This window comes from Camelus ferus, chromosome 6 (genome assembly GCF_009834535.1).
Source record: "Camelus ferus isolate YT-003-E chromosome 6, BCGSAC_Cfer_1.0, whole genome shotgun sequence".
NCBI classification, from domain to species: Eukaryota; Metazoa; Chordata; class Mammalia; order Artiodactyla; family Camelidae; genus Camelus; species Camelus ferus.
In genome coordinates this window covers 86,437,982-86,461,150 of record NC_045701.1, presented here as the reverse complement: position 1 = coordinate 86,461,150, position 23,169 = coordinate 86,437,982, and the positions used below count along the sequence as shown (strand labels likewise).

The following is a 23,169-nucleotide window of genomic DNA, read 5'->3' as shown; positions in this document are numbered from 1 at the left end:
TATGTTTGAACAGAATGACTGCTTTTATAGTTGTATAATATTTATGTAAAGAGATTGACTTTTTCATGATCTCTCATAGCCTTTGGAAGATACTGTAAGGACAGCTGTACTTGTTTCTTAGGGAACAATATTGAACAGTGAAGAATCGGGAGACTTGGATTTATTTAGTCAGTTAATAATGTGTCTGTCAAGTATTATTTTCAGACTCTGGAAACTAATTTTCTATATTTGTGTAAAATGTAGTTTAAGAGACATCAGGATATTTATTTTTTATCCCCTGACTTAACTAGCTCTAGAAGTTTGAGGAACTGCTGTATGCCAGGCCCCATGCAGGTTCTTGGGACAGCTGCAGGGACGAGTGGAATACAATCTTTGTCTTAATAAAAGGTGTAATAAGGGACATAGAAGTGGACGTGGGAACATGGAAGAAGGAGCCACTGAGTACATGTGATTGTATAAAAAACGTTTTTCCGAAGAGTGAAGGATCACCGGAAATCCTTCCTTGGATTGGAGCACCTGGTTAGAGTTTCAGCAGGAGGAAGGTGAAGATTAGAGTGGCAGCATTCCTGTTACTGATTGTCCCTTCTCCCCTTTGGTTGTGCTCTGTCCTACCTCAGATGGTACAAAATCCACCCACAGGTCTGAAGCCTCTTCATCAAATAACATGATGGGGTTGCTAATGGAGCAGAGAGCCATGTATGTGCAGATACTACAGGGAGTCCCTACTGTGGTAACTTCCTTGGGAAACTGAATGTGTCTATGCCTCTGAGGAATGCATTTACTGTCATTTGAAGAAGAAAGAACCATAGCGATAACTTCTTTAGTTCTGTTTTGATTAATTATAGCTAGTCCTCAACATTTGTATATTTGATTTTTGTGCAGATCAGAACTTTTGCACATTATGTATTGATTTGTATAAATGCCTTTTAAATGTTACTTTTGGACATCTGTGTATTAGGTGACAGATGAGCATCTGGAACTATTGCATGGTGGCATTGTCTGTTAGCCAAGGGCTTAATGTTTGGAGATATTACTGTTCTTGCGGTAATTTTTTGTGCAGCAACTGGAGTATTTGAGTACATTTTGTTCTTATTTAATGATAATGGCTGCTAAATGGAAAAATTAAAGTTCTGAATGGTAGCAGTGAGAAACATAGATCTCATAAACTTAGTACACTACAAAGATGACATAAGTTAGAGGCGCCCGAAGTGTCAGATCTTTAGTCTCTTTCATTAGACTTGTCTTTCAGCTGTGGGATCAAAATGGTATGGAATATTTCATGTTATTTTTAGTTCTCTGAGACTATTCACCCCTCAAGTAGTATGTAAGTTTGGTGTTTCACATCCTCAGTTTTATCAGATGTTTTTGGGAATGCATTATATATGAAAATAGGGAACTGCTTATATTGAATTTAGAGACGTTTTGTTTCAATTACCGTGTTACACTGAGTTTGAAATTTGGTATTTTATTTTATTATTATTATTATTTTTTAACATTTTTTATTGAGTTATAGTCATTTTACAATGTTGTGTCAAATTCCAGTGTAAAGCACAATTTTTCAGTTATACAAGAACATACATATATTCATTGTCACATTTTTTTTTTCACTGTGACCTACCACAAGATTGTGTGTATATTTCCCTGTGCTATACAGTATAATCTTGTTTATCTATTCTGCATATGCCGGTCAGTACCTACAAATTTTGAACTCCTAGTCTGTCCCTTCCCACCCCTCACCCTCTTGGCAACCACAAGTTTGTATTCTATGTCTGTGAGTCTGTTTCTGTTTTGTATTTATGTTCATTTTTTTTTAGATTCCATACATGAGCGATCTCATATGGTATTTTTCTCTCTGGCTTACTTCACTTAGAATGACATTCTCCAGGGACATCCATGTTGCTGCAAATGGCGTTATGTTGTTGTTTTTTATGGTTGAATAGTATTCCATTGTATAAATATACCACATCTTCTTTATCCAGTCATCTGTTGATGGACATTTAGGCTGTTTCCGTGTGTTGGCTTTTGAAATCTAGTATTTTAGTTTTTTTTTTTTTTTTAATATTTCCAGAGGAAAGTAATATGTACCTTGCTCTTTGTATGCCAAACTCAGAATTACTAATAATGAAATAATTCTATGAAAATTAGAAATGAAACTTTCTTAATCATGCATTCTAATAAAGATCAGAGACTGTGCTTTCAATGCTGAGAAATTACAAAACAGTTTTTAAATTTGGCATATGATCAGAAAGATTTTCTCACTTTCCCCAGCCTTAACTCCTTGCTGATTCATGGCCTGGGGTGTCAGCAGTCAGTATGGAACCCCATAAAACAAGTACTCCATGGGTCAACCTAGGTTAAAATTCTGGCTCTGGATCTGTTAGACCTTACACAAATCACTTAATCTTTGTGAACCTGTTTCCTCATCTGTAAAACAGGAACAGTACAAGAATTAGAGGAAATAAAATAAAAGCATCTAACATAGTGCTCCAATACTCAAAAGTGATAAATAATGATGATTATTATTGGAGAATGTCTTATTTTATTAGTTAGATAATGGAAATTTCTCAAAGTCACTATGTAATTTATTTTATTTTTTGTTTTTAGAATCAGAAGAAATTTGTTTTTCTCCTGGGAAAGATGCCATTATCCATATATAAATGTGTTTTCTTAATTGAATTATTTTTTAATTGTAAAATGGCATAAAAATAACAGGAGTCAGTGTTGGCATTAGAACTAAGAGGAAAGGCGAATGAAAACTAAGGCCAGCATCTGTAACTTCTCAGAATGTGATGAGAGAACAGAGTAGTTGCTTTTGTCAGGGTATATTCCACAGGAATCAGCATGAGAGTGGAATGGGGCTTTTTTCCTAGAGAGAAAAATGGACGAAGAGTTGGAAAAGAGAAGGGGGTTTCACATGAGCACTTTCTTCCTGCTGTGGCTCAGTGCCAGTGGGGAGTGGACTGTGTGGAGGGCAGCGGGCATTCGGAGGGCATGCTGTTGGTTATGAAGGTCCGTGCTGTTCCAGTAGGGAGTGTGATCCATGGGCAGACTTAGGAAAGCCAACTTTATTTGCTCTTGGTTTGAATCAAGCTTTAAAGATTGTGATTTGAGTCTTTTGAAATGATGATGAGAATGAATGTTCTATTACTGCTATCTTAATATTCTTTCTTGGAGACTATGTCTTAGGCCTCCTCAAATACCTTATGTCTTATGCCTCTTCAGATACTTTAAATACTCGGAAATCTCAGAGATGTGAGATATGACACTGGACTTGTCAACAGGGAATTTCTTCAGAGGATTTTCCCTTGTAGGGCAGTAGTTGGTGGCCTTGTATCTTTTCATTTAGATTGTATGAATTAGTAGAATCTTAGGTGAGGGAATCTAAGACTAAACAATCAGTATTCCTCTCACTTTATTAAAATATTCTGGGATTTGTGGTGATCTTATAAAGATTGTTCATCCTGAGTAGGTTTCTTTTTTTCTTTTTTTTTTAAGTTGGATATTGATGGGCAGATAGACTCTATACATCTATTCCTGTCGCCAAGGCAGGTACACTTGCTTTTGGATATGTTAGCAGCTATTGCTGGACCAGGCAAGTATAACTCTGTTACTATTTCTAATTCTTTAAACCCTTTTAGTTAAATTATATAGCATATTGTTTTATAGGAATATGTGAACTTAAAGCTGTATTATAAATAAGAATCCTCAATAGTTAAATTTGATTGGGTCTTTCAAATTATATTATGGCACAAATTATCAGTCAGATTTTTTTGTGTCACATACTTAACATTTCAGAACTGACTGACTTACTTCCTTGGTTGGGGATAGTACTTCACACAACCAAGAAGGTATAATTCTTAAACACAGTAAATAGGACATATTAAAAGCACTCTTTTGAATGACTTATCTATCAAAGATAAGATCTTGTGATTCCTAGCTGGCTACTTAGAGCTCTCACTTAGATGTCTGATTGTTAGTGGTGATTTTGCACTGACTGTGGTAGTAAGTTGCATTGATATTGGATAAATGGGTTGAGAGAGAAATAATTAAGTAAGTCCAAATTTAATTACTGTTTTGCTTTCCTTTTGCATGCTTGTAGAAAATTCAAGCAAAATAGGGTTAGCTAATAAAGACAGAAAAAATCGACCTATGCAGCAAGAAGATGAATATCGAATCCAAATGGAATTAAACCGGTATTATTTGAGGAAAGATTCCCTCTCTGCCGCTGTATCCTCAGAACAAAGCTTTTATGAGACAGAAACGGCTCGTACACCTTCTAGCCGGGGTAAGCAACTCCAAAAGTTGACTGCGGAGTCATGCGTTATCATCACAGACCAAGGTGAACTTAATTTTGGCTGCTGTGATGTGGAGTGTAGTAATGAAGAAAACAGGAGATCCGTGCTGTAAGAAGGTTTAAATTGTGTATGTTTATCTAACCACAGCTTTACAGTGATGCTCTGGCACATGTGTGCTGCAGTATCCTTTCTGATTGTGTACTTTTGTTTTGTAAATCATGATTTATTCTATGGAAAGTCAGTTAAAAATGTGGATTTGCACAAAAGATAAATTGGAGGTAATTATTCATTTTGTCAAATTCTTATGTGCTCACATAATGATCTGCAGTGGCTTCCTTTAAATAGGAACCTTTGTCTGTTAATCTTCCTATCAGTTGTCTGTAAATTTAATCTTTACCCAGTTTACTTTGCATTTACAGGTGTTTCAGAATGTGTAAGCACTAATACCGTAAATAGTAAGAGTCGATTTAAATATGGAATGTTGAACTAAATAAAAAATTAAAGTCTACTCAAGAAATTTTGACCATACAGACTTCATTTGCATGAGGGTAGAACAATCTCCAGAAAGAAGGAAGTGGAACATGAACAGAATTCTAAATAAAATATTGAACTCTTTTTTTTTTTAAGTAATAGCTGTAGCCATATGAAGCTAGGGATAGCAAGATATTAATACAGTTTTAGAATCTGGACTGTTTTAAAATCATATGACACTTAAAAATAGACCATGTAATATGGATTAGCATATGTTTAAAAAAAAAAAAAGTTCACCAGTAGGCTAGCTTATCCTTCTATTAGCTATCTATGTTGCATCCAAAGAAATTACCCCATTGGAAGTAACATAAAATTTAGGGCATCACTGTATCTCTGAAAGAAGAATGTGTTATTAATATATATTAAATTACTTAAAGATGTGAATTGGGGGAATTATAATAAAGTTGACAAATTTTCATTCTCTCTAGAAGAAGAAGTTTTCTTCTCCATGGCTGATATGGACATGTCCCATAGTCTCTCTTCCCTTCCACCCCTTGGGGAACCCCCAAATATGGACCTCGAGTTATCATTAACTAGTACATACACCAATACCCCAGCAGGATCTCCACTAAGCACCACTGTGGTAAAGTATTATTTAATTTTTGTTCTATTCTTGAAAAATTGCTTCTAAAATTTTGCACTTTATTAATGTGCTTAAAAAATTGTTTTATAGCTTCAGCCAACTTGGGGAGATTTCATTGATCATCATAAAGAACAGCCAGTAAGAGGGTCAGCATTACCATCCAACCTAGTTCACCCAGCATCTTTACAGAAGACTTGTAAGTAAAAAAACACATTTGTTGATAGTTTTCACTGGTATTTTTTAAAAACTTGAAAAAAAATTACTTTTGAAGAATGCCATTCTACTGATTCTTTTCTTTTTCTTCATAAAATTTCCTTTGGTCTAGGCCATTTAATAATGTTTAGAAAGAAAATGAAGCATTGTTGAATAATTCACTGTGAAGTGTTTTAGAATAGTTGCCTATTTATTGTATTCTTTGTGTGTTTAAATACTTAAATATTTTTATTAAAAAGTATACCATTAAGTTTCATATTATTGTTGCAGTTCAGGAGTCTTAATCAACTATCTGATTTTTGTTTCACTGTTTACAGTTCCCTTAAGAGAGAACCTCAGTTTTCTTTTCTGCAAAATTTAGTTGAAGTAGACACAAAGCTTAAAGGAAATTTGGTCAGCAGCTTTTGGTTAATCTCTGACTTTTTCCAGGACAGTTTTATTAATGCAGAAGTTTTGTTCATATGTTTCCCTGTGTAACATATTTTTTTGTACTTCAATTATCAAGGATCCTGGATGTAAAATGCAGAAAGATTACAGTTTATTTTACTTATTTCGTTGATTCAAACTGTTCACATTACAGGTGATCACACATTAGTAATTGTTTTATACTTTTGATGTAATGTGTTGTTTCAAGTATTAAATTTTATGTATATAATTTGAACACATGTATTTCAGCTCTCCCGTCTAGATCTGTGTCAGTGGATGAATCCAGGCCTGAACTTATTTTTAGACTAGCTGTGGGAACTTTTTCAGTCTCTGTGCTTCACATCGATCCTTTATCTCCACCTGAAACGTCACTGAACCTTAATCCGTTGACATCTATGGCGATAGCTTTCTTTACTTGTATAGAAAAGATTGATCCAGCAAGATTTTCAACAGAAGATTTTAAGTCTTTCCGAGCGGTATTTGCAGAAGCTTGCTCACATGATCACCTTAGGTAAACTCTTGTATTTGTTAATGATCCTTGGAAAAGAACCAAATATGGACTTTTCATTTATCCATCTACCCATCTCCATTTGTTTTTCTAATTCACGTTTTATTTGTAAATGAGTGGAATGAGGTTTTCTTGCAGTACTGCAAAGATGTTTACCATAGAATGTCTCACTCAGGTTATTTGGCATGTGAAACATTCAGATATAAGATCTAGGTAATCTGGAGTTTTCTGATTATCTTTTCTTTAGTTCCCTGCCCTGCTTTTGTCAAGTTTCTTTGGCCACATTTTGCCATCATTCTCCACTGACACCATTATGATCATAAAAATGGTTCTTATTGTCACTGGCTTAGCAGAGATGGCGGTGGTGAGAATAGAATGAACTAATGAAAAGGGACTTGGGAGTGATTCATACGCCACTGCCCGTGGGGTGGGAAGTGATACCAAGGCTGATCCTGAGCTTGAATTCTACATTTTCAACTTCCGCTTAAAAAAAAAGAATCAAAGCTGTTGAAATAGCTACCGATCTTTTCATGGGTTGAGTCCTAATAGATGAAGAGATAATTAAATTTATAAGTATGTATAATATTGTTACTGTGTAAGTGGTATTTTAATGAGACTGACCTATAAATTCTCCAGTCATATTTTATATAATGACTGAGGCTCATATGTTATTATTTTTAGAAAATATTTTGGGCTTGTGTTTTAACTTTAAATTCTTTGAAGCATTAAAATTAATATGCAAAGTAGCTTTTATATCTAGCATATCTAGCAAAAGAAACTATAGGTTAGGACCATAATATTTATAATAAAACTGCAAAAATATTTTTTCCTTCCCATTTTTGACAAGGTTTCAAGTATCTGCCAGTAGGAAATACAACAGAAGTAACAAAAACTAGATACAGAACTTCATTTGAGTTCTACTGACTGAAGTTTTTAAGATATTGCATGATTCCTCTAGATAATTGTAAAAAACTATTACATATATTTTACGGATTTGAAAGGCTTTATCCACTGCAGTGTAAATTTTTAAATGTAGAAGAGGGAAGGGCAGTGTTGGGAAACATATCTTGGATAATTTCCTGTCAACAGGTCTGATTTCTTTTTTTTTTTTTTTCAATTTATCTTTAATTTTTAAAAATTTTGTTGAAGAGGGAGGTGATTAGGTTTGTTCATTTTTGATGGAGTTACTGGGAATTGAACCTAGAACCTCGTGCATGCTAGGTATGCTCTCTACAACTGAGCTATATCCTTCCCCAGATCTGATTTCTTTGTCTTACATCAGGGAATGGGAAATTTGAAGCATCTTTCTGGTTAATATCCTTAAGAATATTAATTATTACTAACAATTTGAACTTGTCAGAACAGGTGGGAATTAACACATATACTATGCTTTGAGACATTGTTTAATCTAGAAGTGTATGGATACACTTACATGCTGTGTTTTTCATAATAGATTTATAGGTACTGGCATCAAAGTGTCCTATGAACAAAGGCAAAGATCATCTTCCCGATATTTCAGTACTGATATGTCCATTGGGCAAATGGAACTTTTGGAGTGCCTGTTTCCGACTGATTTTCATTCTGTTCCTCCTCACTATACAGAGGTAAATGCTAGATGCTTTCCTTTTGGGATTATTCTTTAAATCTGTCTTGCTTTTTAAGAATTGTATGAATAGCAATGATTTTCTTAAAAAAGACATAGGAAGAAGTTTTTTGTGCATGTTTGCATTTGTATTTTGTTGAAATAGATTTTTAATTATGGCATTCAAAGGGATTATAAGAGTGAGTCACATTTTTAGAGTTGACTTGTTTTAGAGGCAAACAGGTTATGGGACAAATGACTTCGTTTCACTAATTTTCCAAGCACTGTCAATTTCAGAACAGTTCTGTTATTCAGCAAATGTTTACTGAATGCCTACTGTGTGCTAAGTTCATTTATTATTAATCTGATTTTTTTCCTATCCTAAAAGCGGGTCCTAGAGAAACTTTTCGAAGCTATTGAAATAACATTTTTATTGCTATTGCTTTGCCCTTGTGTCTTATTTTATGTTCACAGGGCTTTCTGTGAACCCACGTAACACTCTGCAGATGTGATACTAATGTCACAGAAGTTGACCGGCTTATCTAAGATACATTGCTAGTAAATAACTAACAGTGAGACTTAACCCAGATTCTCTGACTTCAAAAAGCTCTTCCCACCGTTATATTAGTTCTTCTATTAATTGATGTGATTAATTATAGCTTAATATTGTACATTCAATTTATCTTCTTTGTTTTTAAGCTTTTAATGTTCCATTCCAAAGAACGAACTGACTCCCACCCTCCTGTGTGTCTTCAGCTTCATTATAAGCATTCTGAGAATAAAGGACCCCAGGTAAGAGATCTTTTTGTGTGATTACCATCTGTAAATTTTCATTTGATATATATTTTATCACAATCACAAAGTTTTAATTTAATTTTATAGAATTGCTCGTTATCATATTAATACTTTCTTTTTTTTTTTTTTAAGAGTAATCAAGCAAGACTTAGTTCTGTTCCTCAGAAGGCAGAATTACAAATTAAATTAAACCCAGTATTTTGTGAGCTGGATATCAGTATTGTGGACAGGTTAAATTCTTTGCTTCAACCCCAAAAACTTACTACAGTGGAGATGATGGCATCTCACATGTATACTTCATACAATAAGCACATTAGTCTGGTAAGTATTTAAAAAGTTGCGACTACTAATCATAATTATAGCCAGTTAATAGGCATACTGGGCTGATTTCTGAACTTAATGACTATTCTTAATGGGTTAAATAGCATATGTTATTAAAACAGCATTATTTGTAATAAAAGATGGAGACATCTTGTATATCTAGATAGTAGACTAGGTAAATAGGTTGTGCTATTATACTGAGTGAAATTTTATGCTGCCGTTGTAAACGATGGTTTTAAAGATGGTACAACAACATGAAGAAGGCTCATGAAGTATTACGTGAGAAAGTAGAATGTATTATTCCACATAAATTATTACAACTGTGTAAATAAAATTGTATATAGGGAAAGAATGGCTGGAAATACACCATTAGATAAGTTTTGCCTGTTTTTGTTCTTCAGATAGGTAACACTGACTGTTTTAGGGTGGTAGTGGAATTAGATTTTCTTTTCTGTGTTTATCTGAATTTTATGAACTGTGACAGTAATATCTTCACAAAACTGTATCTATTCACACATGTAATAAAGTACTTGAATTTCCTTTAAAGTGTAGCCCATATAATGTAGGATATACTTTTGAAAATGGAAACATAATTTATCATATTGTGTTAGCATCACATTATATCACTTTTACTTAGACCTGATGCCTGGTGTTTTTTCTAAAAGCAAATCAAGTAAGTCAGATTTGCAAGATGTCTGCTAAGAATTTTACAATCAGGCACAGACAGAGACAACTTTGGCTAAAAAGAAAAGGGAAAAGATATTTTACTACATATTTGCCTCTCCCTTAATTAGTGGTGGGTATTCATATTAAATCAACATTCTTTAATTTTTTACTATCAACAACTGCTAGTTATTTTAAATTCTGTGGAGCTAGTGTCTATATCTACTGTTAGCCATAGATGTGTTAGGATGATGATTTAATCTCTTGAGTTATTTTTGCTGAGAGTAGGGGTTAGTATTGGAAAGTCAAATAGGGGAAAGAAAGAATATGTTTGTTAAAAATCCAAGTGTTAGCATAGAAAGGGACCTTTCTAATTTAGGAAGTTAAAGACTGATCCATGAAATTGAGGCATGTTATCACCTACACTATACTCTGGACTAAATCTTTAAGTTACAGTACATTTTAGAGAAAAAATAGAAATAGACTTTAATCTGAAGGGCTTGTTCTTTGGCCCTTTTATTGTAAGAGGGCTTTAAGTAAATGGTGCATACGTGTTTTGGTTTCTAAGAGTTATTTGATGGGATCATACCCTTAGGTTGGATGGGAGCTCAGAGTGAATCACTTAGGGAGTATTTGTTTAGAACTTGTGCTGTGCCAAGCCTGGGCTTAGTCCTGGAAATAGAGATGAGTCAGGGATGGGTCTTTGCACTTGGCGTAATTCTGATTTCACATTGAAGTCTATAAAATAGCATATTAATGGATAAATCCTTCAAATTGCATTTATTTTACTATAGTGATTTTTAACCATATTGAGTTTGTTGATAAGCTAATTCATTTTTAGTCTAGTAGGATGTGTATACATCTGTAGCACCTGTGTTCAGTTTTATACGAAGGTGTAACTTGCCAATAGTTCTGACTTTCGTCAGTACTGTTGCATTATAAAATTTCATTATGCTAAATTAACATGGTAGTAGTTAATACGAATTGTATTTTAATGCATTATCCTTAAAGAAGAAGCAGTGATTATATATATTGTGATGTTGAAAACCAGTGTCGTTTATGTTTATTTGTGTAACTTAACATCTTGGCATATTTTTGATATTTTGTGTTTTAGCATAAAGCTTTCGCTGAAGTATTTCTAGATGATTCACATAATCCTGCAAATTGTCGGATATCAGTACAAGTTGCTACACCAGCGTTGAACCTTTCTGTTCGCTTCCCAATACCTGATCTTCGATCAGATCAAGAGAGAGGACCATGGTTTAAGAAATCACTTCAGAAGGAGATTCTTCATTTAGCATTCACAGATCTAGAATTTAAGACTGAATTCATAGGAGGATCAACCCCTGAACAAGTTAAATTGGAGCTTACCTTTAGAGAACTAGTCGGTAAGGTTGAACATGCCTGTAGAAGAGTCAGACTAGAAATGACTGTTACCAAAACTTACATCAAGAAAAACTATAACAGTCCCCAAATGCAATAAACTTAAAGACATATATTAGAAAACAAGAGTAACAACTTTTTTCCCCCAGTATTGTATACGTATGTAAAATATAGGTCAGTTTTTTAGAAGGAACTATGATCCATGATGACTCACTTAGAGAATATAGTGCTTTAGCCTACATTTTAATACTGCCTACCACTTACATGTTGTAGGACTAATAGTAGCCAGAATTTATTGAGTGCCACTCTGTGTTTGCTATGTGCTGAGCATTTCCCACATATTGTCTTGTTTCCTTTAATCGTCATAGTTATGATAAGCTTATTATTTCCAATTACTTTTGGTTTTTGTCTCTCTCTTTTTTTTTTTATTTTTTGGAGGGAGGGTAATTAGGTTTATTTGTTTATTACAATTATTTTTAATGGGGGAACTGGGGATTGAACCCAGGACCTTGTGCATGCACTCCACCACTGAGCTATACCCTCCCCATCCCAATTACTTTCCTTTTTTATAACTGAGGACTCCTACTGACTTCTGAAGAGGTGCCTTCCAACGTCACATAGTAGTAAGTGTCCGAATCAAGATTCAGACCCGAGCCTGAACTAGAGCTTGAGCTTTCAACCATCATACTAGTCTCTTGTGACTTTTCTTTGTAAAATGTGGTACGTTTTCGTGTATTACTTTGCTTTCGTCAGCTAATGAAGACAGTATACAGACTTAGAGTGAACCCAGTGTGTGAGGAACTCTGGAGGATCCTGACTTTTTCTGTGGTTCCTAAGCAGCCCTCCTCTGCCTACCCCCCCAGCCCCTCTCTGCCACCACACCCCCCTCTGCTAACCTCCTTCTCTGGGAATAGGTTGCAGTTTCCCTTCCCTTGTTCTTGTTGAGTTTTACGTATCTATAGACATTTAAAGTTGACTTGCCAATTATGACTTCGTGAAAAGGCCTTTAGGGTTATCTGGAGCCTTCCCTTGTCTCTAGTGATAAGAAACTCACTATTCTAGTGGAAAGCCATTCTTTGTAAAATGGAATGAAAAAACATGTATGGGGTTATTGTGAAGAGATAATTCTTACAGTGCTTGGTACAAAATAGACATTTAAGAAATGCAGTTATTATCCCTATGTTTCTAGATTAAATGCATAAACTTCTATGAAGAAGAATCACTAGGTGGCACTCAGTAAGTGGTAGCTGCTGCATTTAATATGTCATGATGATTGCACTGTACACATTAAGGCTTTGAGTTCAAATAGCAAAATGCTAGCATCTTTAATTTATCTGCTCATCCTGTCTCCTCACGTGCACATGTGCAGCAGGAACAAATGAGTAAATTCTGTAGAAGTCAGTGTTGCATCATGTCCCTGATTTAGAGGATCTTTGTTCCTCTAAGGAGGAAAGTACCTTTTCTGTTAGCATTTGAGAAGAAATGAATTTCAGTTAATCAGTCTGGTTTTATTAGGGTCATTCCAGGAAGGTAAAGGAGAACCATCTATTAAGTTTTTCCATGTGGCTAGTGGAGGAGATGGAGATACAACGTCGTCAGATGACTTTGACTGGCCGCGGTGAGTGCCAAATGTCTATGGTACATACGTTTAATGGGATTTTCCTTTCAAAAATAAGTTGCTATAGTTTTTTCTGTGTGTGTGGGCTTTTTTTGGTTTTGTTTTTTTTTTTACTATTTTGGCTATTAAATTTAAGCTAAAAATATTCAGCCTTGATGAGAGAACCAAAAGAAGATGGAAAAATTAAATTAAAAAAATATATTGAGTACTACTTTGTCAAAGGTGTCTGTTAGATACTGACAGGGATGGAAATATAAAATGTGTTCTGTGGCCTCAAGTTACCGAGCCTAATTAGATGGACAAAAGAATCATTAACCATTTTAAAAATAGTTCATTTTTAAAAAGGGCTTTAGTGGAAGAGATACCATATAGCACCATTTGGTTAACCGTCAAATGAATCTTAGTCAGTGATTGTTTTAGGAAAGTGTTTTCAGGTCTGGGGCGCTTTTGTAAAACACTCATCTTGGGCACCACCTTAAGATTCTGAAACAGAGCCTGGGCATCAGTGTAGTTTAAAAGCTATAGCAGGTGATCCCAGTGTGCAGTTGGACTTAGAGCAGCATGGCTTCAGAGGAGTCTTAGGGAGGAGAAATCATTCTTTAAATCAAATTATCCTGATAGTGGGCTTGGGTTATATTTAAAAGAACTTAGTTTTCTCTGAATAATGATCCTTTATTATGTTGAAAACTGAGTACGTGAAGTCTCTCAAAGAATTAAAGCGATCTATTTTGTGCCATTTTTTTTTACTTGCCTTCTTTTACAGCCCTGCCCCCTATGTATCAGACTATTAGATGCCTGGGTAGGCATTATCAGTGCATGCCTGATAGTGAGCAGGAGTTTAGAGCCTGAGTTTTCATCATAAGAAACAGATCTATTTCAATTAAGTAGTTTGAAAGCATGATTTGCATTAGGATATCTATAGATTAGGAGACAGGTTTTTAGTTCATAAATAGAAACAACTGGCACCACCTGCTTAGGGGAAAAAAAGCTGTTGTAGATGCAACACAGCTGCTTTGTTTGAGAACACCATGCCTCCTCGTGACAGCGGGCTGATGTGGTGATAAAAAGGAGACCACCGAGCCCTGTGCTAGTGTTGTGCCGCGGAGGATTCGGGAAGGAATGGCGTTTCTGTGGCACACAAGCTAGTGTCGTCAGAGGCTCCTGATATTTTGGGTTTGTAGCCACAGAAGACCACCAGTAACACAAGCCTATTGAAATTCCTGAGGGAAAAGATGGCTTTGCTGTTCTGAATAGATTCCCTAATCAACCCCTCCTTTTTTCCACTCGGACAATTATATAATGTGAGGTTTCTCAGGTATGCAAGTATTCCATCATAGTCAAACAGATGGCATGTAGGTGAATTTGGCTTACTGATAATATATAGAATTCTTAGGTAAAATTTGCTGGCTATTAATGAAATTTTAAAATAACCCTTTTATTCTCAAAATATCAGATTTTCAGTTAGCCAAGTATAAAATGTTAATGTTCCTTTATTTAGTTGTTGCATCAATTTCACACTTTTAAGTTTACAGCAGTAAACATAACTAGACTACAAATTCGACTCCTATCACCAATGACTTAATCAGTGGGCTTTGTATTAGTTTGTATACAAGTTAGTTTTGCAGTTTACGCTTAGATCTTGATTTTTAAAATGGTCTCTGTTATCAGAATTGTACTGAAAGTAAACCCACCAGCCATGCATTCCATTTTGGAGAGAATAGCAGCTGAGGAGGAAGAAGAAAGTGATGGTGGCCACTATCAGGAGGAAGAGGAGGGAGGCGCTCATTCGCTGAAAGACGTTTGTGACCTGAGAAGACCAGCCCCGTCTCCCTTTTCTTCTCGTAGAGTAATGTTCGAAAATGAACAGGTAAAATAAAAAGTGAGCAAGCAACAAAGGAATTACCTTCTATCAGATAGCAATGGTTTTAATCCTTTAAGTAAAATACATTGTATATTGTTTTTGTTAGATTTTTAGTTCCAAGATTAAATAATGTCTGTTTCTCCCTTGGTTAAAAGTTACGTGCTTATTTAGTTGCTCACTTAGTTGTATGGGTAGAGCAAGAAGATAAATACAAAATGGTTATTTGATGCATTGTTTCTGCACTAAACTGTTATGTTTTAGATGGTGATGCCAGGAGACCCTGTAGAAATGACAGAGTTTCAGGATAAAGCAATCAGCAATTCTCACTATGTGCTGGAACTTACGTTACCTAATATTCATATAACACTACCTAATAAAAGCTTTTATGAGAAGCTTTATAATAGGTGAGTTTAAACACGTTTAGTTGAATCTTTGGGATCAGACTTCTCTTCCTAACTGCCTCCCTGTCGCCCTACCTCCCTGCTTTCCCTCTTGCCCCTTTTCTTCCCTTGCGACAGTATTACTGTCAGCTCAGTGTACTTGGTGCGGTGTTTACCGTAGAACTGTTACTGTCACAGTGGGCTGTTGTCATAGCGGAGTTTCCTGACCAGTGTGCCTGGTAACTGGGTTACTGATGTGTGAGGTGTTTATTCCTGTCACCCTCAGTTGGCTAGTTGCCCCCTGTCACCTTACCACAGGATATTGAGAAAATGCATCTTCTTCAGGTACAGTGACATGAAAAGAGTTGGGAGGTACTTGTAATAGAGGACCAACGGGTACTAGTGTAGAGTCCGAGTCCTGGAGTCTTTGTACAAGGAACATCCCTTCTCAGAGTTAAACGGAAGCATCTGGTTAGAAGTAGAAACTCTAACTTGTAAACTTGTGTATAAAACTGAAGTTCATTACATGTAAGTACCTTGAAACATATACCAAGCAAATATGTTGAAATAAATGGCATTCTAGGATTGGAAGGTCATAGACTCTTGGCCGGTTCACCCAGTCCCTGTAAGCTCAGTTTCCTCATCTGTAACATAGAGATGATACTTGAATGGGTCTCAGTGGGTTGTTGGGAGCATTAGATGATGTACATGTGGAAGGTTCTGAGAGCAGTGCCTGGTGTGCAGTAAGCACTCAGGAGTCATCTGTTATGGTTATCATTCCACCCACTCTGGCGTACCTGAGGGGTGGTCATGTAGGTTTCTAGAAAAAGATGTCCTTAGTGTCTGTCATCCCTTGCTTCCCACATGTAAGCAAATTATCTAAATTTTTGTTAATCTTCAGAAACTCCAAACTGTTGTTTCTGCTGTAGATTTACTTGGTATCCAATAACCCTGGCCCTTTAATCCTTAACTGTTAATACTAAGCTCTGGGTCTCCTCACTGGCAGCCAGTGAGCGGGACGGTCATCCTTAGAATGAGGAAGTTAAGTTTCAGAAAGATCCACTTAGTTCAGTTGTCTTGAAGATGTGAGTCACAGGGCAGCCCACTGAGGCGTAGGAAGAAAATGTTAGTACTTCTATTTAACTTAAAAAAATCTGCTTTTAAAATTTACATTTTTATGTTTGTTTTATAATATAACATAAATAGTAACATGTAACTTATAAATTCACATTGGAAGGCTTTCACAATTTTTTTTTAAACTGTTGGGAGTTACACATGATCTGAAGTTTGGAAACCATGACCTCTGGACTACTCTCCTTATTTTATAGTTGAGCAGTGTCTGCTGAGAACTAACAAATGTGCAGGGCTAACAGCGAAATGACACTAGTGCAAGGTCCAGCCAGAGGTTTATCCATTTCTTTCTCCTTCTGCATTGATTGAGCAGGTGGCTGTTGGTTAAACTGGGATATCAGAGTAGTAATACGTACTTTAAATATTCCCTTTATGAATATATGTTCATTAACCGCTTCTTTCTTAAATGCAGGACAAGGCCTTTCTTTGATTATGAGCCACTGGTTAGCATTTTTGTTTACTGTATGTCCAGAAGACTTTGTCTAAAATATTCAGTTTCAATTCCTTTAGAGTGGACTGAAAAAATAGTTTCAAAGCAGTCTGAGTGCAGAATCCTTCCAAGTGTTTTAGGCTTTTTTTCACTGAAGCCTGTATACTTAAGTCATCAGCACGATATTGAATTAAACTGTACTTATAGTAACATACAGGTGGGATGAACAGATTTGAAACCAAACCCAGCCGACCCTTGGTGACTGTACAAAACATCATTCAGCTGGTGGGAGATGTAGTTCTCAGGTGTGCTGCAGCGTTCTGCCAGCAGCTGGCAGTTCGCATGTGAGGGACATCAGTGGTATGGCGGGTGAGGGAGCTTAAATCGGAACTGGAGAGTATCTGTTCATCTGGGGAGCTGCTAAAGAGAGTTTCTGTTCTTTCTTACTCTGCTCACTTCTCTGTCTCTGGGCCCCTAGAATTACAGAAATACTGTAGTGTTCCCCATCCTGTGGATCATATAAATCACATATCTAAGTTGCTCAGGGTGTGAATTCTTTGCCCCTTATTTGGCTTTTTTTTATTTTAAAAATTTTCAGACATTCTCAAACTTACAGAAAAGTTTGCAAATACAGTTCCAAGAGCTTTCTTTCCTTGAACCATTTGAGAGTAAGCTGCCGGCTTAATGTCGCTTTAGCCTTGAGCACTTGAGTATTTCTCACAAATAGGGACATTCTTCTACATAACCATAATTCAGCCATCAAAATGAGAGAATTAATACTATATGTTACTGTCTAATCCTCAGATCCCATTCAAGTTTTGCTAAATGCCTCAATATTATATATAAAATTAAAAAATATCTTTTTGAGCAGGAGTTATAACCAACTCTGCTTTTACTTCATACATGTAAAATACTGTTTTTTTCCTTTAGTGACTTGGTCAACTGGCTCTTTTTAGAAAGATAGTCCCAGGTACAGGAGGATTTTTTTCTATGTCAAAAATCTTTCAGAATAGAATATAAAAAAGTATTCTAACTGGTTTTATTAAATCACATATTTATTGAGCATCTATTATGTTTCAGGCTCACGGCCACAGAATCATGGTGCTGTGTCCTTAAATATCTTAAGTGTTTTCTTTCTTGATATTAGAGACATCATTCAACATTTTATAATAATAATCGTGTCAAAACTGTGTTTAGGCCAAAATACAAATAAAGAAAACATAGTAGAATCATTTGAAACTTACATTTACAGGTCACATATCATGAGCTCCAGGCTTTGTTTAAAGTAATAGTTTTTCTTTAACCTATGAAGGTAAGAGAATGGTTGTAGGGAATAAGGTAAAGAAAAATTTCCTAAGAAACTTCTTCGTTTTCACTATATGTTCATACAGGAGTTTAGACTAAGATCTGGGTTTAGACTCTTGTTTCTTTGTCCTGTGAGTAACATGTGCACGAGGCGGTGGGCCGCATGAGTACCGCACAGTTCTGGGCGTCACTGTCAGTGTGTCTGAGATGAGACATGCTTCTGCCCCGTGTGCCTGGTATTCCTCACCCAGTGATGCTTCCAAAAAGAGACCTTTTAGGTGGAGATTACAATCTACTGAGAGTTGCAGTACTCAGTCCTGGTTTATACTTTCTAGGGCCTCAGAAGCTTGGGAATTGGCCCGGGAAGTTCCTAGACAAGTGGCTTCTCACAGGAAGGGGCCTGGGCTGCATCATCGCTTGGCACCTTGATTGGTATTCATACTAGGCTTTACGATGAGTCTGTGTTTCTGGCAGTCCTTCCATGTGAGTCATCCACTGGTCCTGCCCTCAAACCTGCAGTGCCTGCAGTGTGACAGCCACTGTGCTAGGCACATATAACGATGACAAAAACACAAATCCCTCTCTGAGGGGCTACAGTCTAGGAAGGGGAAACAAAAAAATAGCGTAGCGATGATTGAATTATGTATGTGAAGGATATGCTATGGGTCCAAACCTAACAAAAGTCTTTGTAGAGGACATTGGAAAGTCTGAGCTTTCATGGCAACATAAGAGATGGGTGGTGGGGGTGGGGCATCTGAGTAGTGACGAGTATTTCTTTGGAAAAGTAGGATGTGGTGGTAGTCTAGCTTGACATGTATCCCCTCGTTAATCACCAGTGTTGACTTGACTGTTGCACTAGTTAGAAGGGGTTCCTCTCTCTGTTCCCTGTTCTACACGCATTGCTCATCTCACGCAGACTTCCCAGTGAAGCTGTGCTTTCTGTTGAAGAATGAAAAAGCATGTATCCCTAGAGAAAGTGAGAAATGGTAGAGAACTCAGCTGGGAGCTGGAAGTTACCTGGGCTCTGGTCCCAGTTCTCCCACTGATTAGCTGTATGACCTTGGACAGATCACTTAACCTTTCGGAGACAGTTTCTTCAGGTGTAAAGTGAGAATAATAATTCTCCCTCGGCTGCCCCATGGGATTGAGGAGAGTCAGATGAGACAATGTGTAATCTGCTACAGTTTACAGAGGGCTCTCATACACATAAACAATCTTCCTTTTGTTCTTTTATGGGTTTCTATTTTTAATAAACTTCCTCCTTTAAAGTGCATTTGAATGTGTGTAATTTGGACTCAGGTAGACACTAACTATACGGATTCCTTTCTCACTGCCTTGCAGTATAGCCATATCAGTTATTTTTCCATTGAGAGAATATAATTGATGCTTTAAAAAAAGTCTTTTGTAGAATCTAATTTCCATTTCACCATTGAGAAAAAATGTATGATTCATGTGACTTCTTAAAGGGATATTCTTTAGTTTATCTTCAGCTGAACCAGGAGTTATGTATTTATTTTTCAACTTCTGTCTTTATAGGATCTTTAATGATTTGCTGCTTTGGGAACCAACAGCTCCTTCACCAGTAGAGACATTTGAAAATATCTCATACGGTATTGGGCTTTCAGTAGCCAGTCAACTGATTAATACCTTCAGCAAAGATAGTTTTAGTCCATTTAAATCTACAGTTCACTATGGTAATGTATTTTAAATTTCTTCTGAATTAAATGCCTGGCTTATCAATAAACAAAGTGGTAACCTTTTACATTGATGGATTTAAAATTTTTCTTTGATGTTTCCACTTTTAACTATGTTTTATAATACCTTTTAGTAAGTTACAGTATTTCCCCACTTCTAGATGTTTATTAAGAATTTTATTAATGTTATTTTAATAATGATAATATATACATTGCCTGAAGTTCAGTGGTGAAGAGAAAAACATAGAAAGTACATTTTTATTGTCTGTCAGGTCCTTTGTAAAAATAATGAGATTGTAAAATAAATAAATATTCTTGTGACAATGTTCAAATTTGAATGCTGTTTTAGTAAGCTGATAGAAGAGCTGTAATTGTGACGTTTGTTTCTCATAGATGAGGAGAGTGGATCTGAGGAGGAGACTCTGCAGTATTTTTCTACTGTTGATCACAATTATCGTTCCCGTAGGAAAAAAAAACTAGACTCTCAGAACAAGAACTCACAGAGTTTTCTCTCGGTCCTTCTGAGTATTAATCATGGATTGATGGCAGTGTTTACAGATGTAAAGGTAAAGATTTATAAATCCAAAATGATTTTTCAAGTGTGTCTTATTTTAAGTCTACCGTAATACACACGTCTAGTAATTGAGGCAGTTAGAGGCTGTTTCAGTGATGATGAAGGTCAGTTTTCTGATGCATGCCACAATGACAGCACCTTTGGAAGTTTAGCTTTCATTGCAGATCAAAAGGCAAACATTACATGGACCTTCTTTTGGAAAACGTGCTGGTTCTACTCCAGAGATGGTAGCTAGTAATTTATCTACAATAAAGGAGGATGAAGTACAGGGATTCATTTGGCAGAAGAGGCCCTGGGGTGCATAGCATTTAATTATTCAGTTTTTAATATGTTGAATGGTTCAGGACTCGGATCACTGTGCTACTGTCTGGGAGATCCTCCCAAGCTAAATCAAGAAGGAGCATCTCAAGGGTCATTCTTAATTTTCTGCATTTAATTAATGACTTCTGTGTTCTTCTGATCTTATTAGCAAGATAATGGAGATCTGTTGGAAAACAAACATGGTGAATTCTGGTTAGAATTCAATAGTGGTTCGTTATTTTGCGTGACTAAATATGAAGGTTTTGATGACAAGCACTACATCTGCCTTCATTCCAGCAGCTTCAGTCTCTACCACAAAGGTAGGACAAATGTTAAATATGTGTTTTGTTCACTTCTGGTTAGACATGTTTACATTTTGCTTAATAAAGAAAATCTATTGAGAATAGAACTCTTGATATTAGAAACTATTTTCTGTGGGGTGTTTTGATTCCAGTGGCAAAGTAATAATTATTGTTGATTAGAAGTTGACTTTATCTTCTTTTTTGGCAATAACTTTATTGAGATATAATTTACGTACCATACAGTTCACCCATTTAAGGTATACATTTTAATGATTTTTAGTATTTTGCAGAGTTATGTAACCATCATCACAATCAACTGTAGAACATTTCATCACCCCCAAAAGAAAGTCTGTACCCTTTAGCTATAAACTGCCACAGCCCTCCAGTCCCTGCTAGCCCTAAAACCACTGATCTACTCTGAGTCTCTATGGATTTGCATATTCTGGCTGTTTCATATAAATGGACTCATACACTAAAAGGTCTTTTGTGGCTGGCACCTTTCATTTAGGATGATGTTTTTAAGGTTCATACAAATGTATCAGTGTTTCATTCCTTTTTATTGCCAAGTAATATTCCATTTTAGGGATATATCATGTTGTATTACCCATTGATCAGTTGTTGGGACTTTACATTCTTCATTCTCTCTTAAGTGTTATTTCCTTTTAGTAACAGATAACAGAATTAACATTCTTTGAGCACATTCCCTGTGTTACTTTGTGAATAGAAATAAGATACACATTCTTAGTGTTTATCAGATTTTGTTTAAAGTTAACTTTCCTAGCATTTCAAATCTGTTTTTTTTTTAATTGGGTACTGTCAGTCATATCAACAGTAGTAGAGAAGAAACGATTATTAATTCCAAGCTGGTTCTTGGTTATTTTGCCTCCAGGATTATGTTTGTGTGTATATTCAGTGGAAGTACATGGACTTTTGTTTTGAGTTACAGAAGTTAGTGACTTAATTTCAAATAATCATTTTGTTGTATTTTCACCTTATTGTGGATGTAGGCATGGTGGATGGAGCAATTCTTCCTACAGAAACACGACTACCCACTTCAACCCGCCCACATTGGCTGGAACCTACTATTTATTCCTCTGAAGAAGATGGCCTCAGTAGAGCTTCTTCAGATGGTGTTGGAGGAGATGCTTTGAATATGCTCTCTGTTGCAGTTAAAATATTGTCTGATAAATCAGAGTCCAATACAAAGGTTTGTGTTTTGTACTTTTTATACGATTAAGTATTTGTTGCTGATTTGATTACTAGCTAAAAATGACTGCATAAATGCAGCACATTTATTTTCTTAGAAAAACTTTTCAAGTTTTTGAATTAGAGAGTTATGTAGGTGATACATCTAAGTCTCTGTTGCTCTGTATAGGAATTTCTCATTGCTGTAGGACTGAAAGGAGCCACTCTCCAGCATAGAATGCTTCCTTCTGGGCTTAGCTGGCATGAGCAGGTAAGAGAGCTGTTATGTATGTAGTGATTTATCTTTTACTTTATTGGTATATAATACACATACTGGAAAAGTTAATAATTCATAAATGTTCAGTGCTTATTGGATTTTCATGAAGTAAACACTCCAGTATAAACACTACCTCTTATAGTTAGGAAATAGAACGTTATCACCACCCCAGGATATAATTGATTTTTTACCTTAAAGCTTGGTTCCTAAATATCTCAAAAACAGTGTTATCTTTTATGTCACTAAAGGGAAGGACTTCTGCGTCCCAGGACCTGTCGAGTGCCTGGCGTAGAGGACAGTGAATGATGTGCTGACTTGCACTTACAGCCATCTGCGCTTTAAATGCCATAATTTTAGAATTATTCCCTGTGCCAGCAACATGCTTTGAGGAATTTATGAGGATTTCTGTAATTAATTTCCAGTGTAATAACTGTATGTGGTTGCTTACCCTTTTCAGAGGAAACTTTGGGTAAGAAGTTAACTCTCTATATGAGGAGGAAAACTAGCACACTGTGACCCTTGTTCATTTTCCTTAGAAAGAGAAACCTTTTCTTTGTGCTGGGAAAATAATAAATTGTTTTAAACTTGAATGTTAGAAACTTTCTGAAACATAAAATACATATATAGAATATATAGAGTCAGGGCTAGAGAGATGGTTAGTCAACTAACTGGTTGTAAGGGAGAGATTTAGCTCACTCTTTTTATTTAGATAGAAATATAGCAGAATAAATGTTGGTGAGAAGGACTGGTTTTCAGACTGAGCTGGCTATACACAAGGAAAGAGAACTTCTCCCAACAATGGATTGTATAGA

At 35.9% G+C, this 23,169-nt stretch overlaps 1 protein-coding gene across 1 annotated transcript in view; it reads left to right on the top strand.

Annotated features, from left to right (window-relative positions):
- The window catches only part of ATG2B (autophagy related 2B), a 63,789-nt gene that overhangs the window by 13,770 nt on the left and 26,850 nt on the right, over positions 1–23,169 (top strand). Inside the window, 17 exon segments of the mRNA XM_006184160.2 lie at positions 3,496–3,592; positions 4,100–4,285; positions 5,255–5,409; positions 5,500–5,605; positions 6,298–6,559; positions 8,010–8,160; positions 8,838–8,930; positions 9,066–9,254; positions 11,032–11,305; positions 12,816–12,918; positions 14,587–14,785; positions 15,041–15,183; positions 19,562–19,719; positions 20,113–20,285; positions 20,763–20,913; positions 21,903–22,102; positions 22,271–22,351. Of these exon segments, the coding sequence (XP_006184222.2) occupies positions 3,496–3,592; positions 4,100–4,285; positions 5,255–5,409; positions 5,500–5,605; positions 6,298–6,559; positions 8,010–8,160; positions 8,838–8,930; positions 9,066–9,254; positions 11,032–11,305; positions 12,816–12,918; positions 14,587–14,785; positions 15,041–15,183; positions 19,562–19,719; positions 20,113–20,285; positions 20,763–20,913; positions 21,903–22,102; positions 22,271–22,351 (2,721 nt within the window).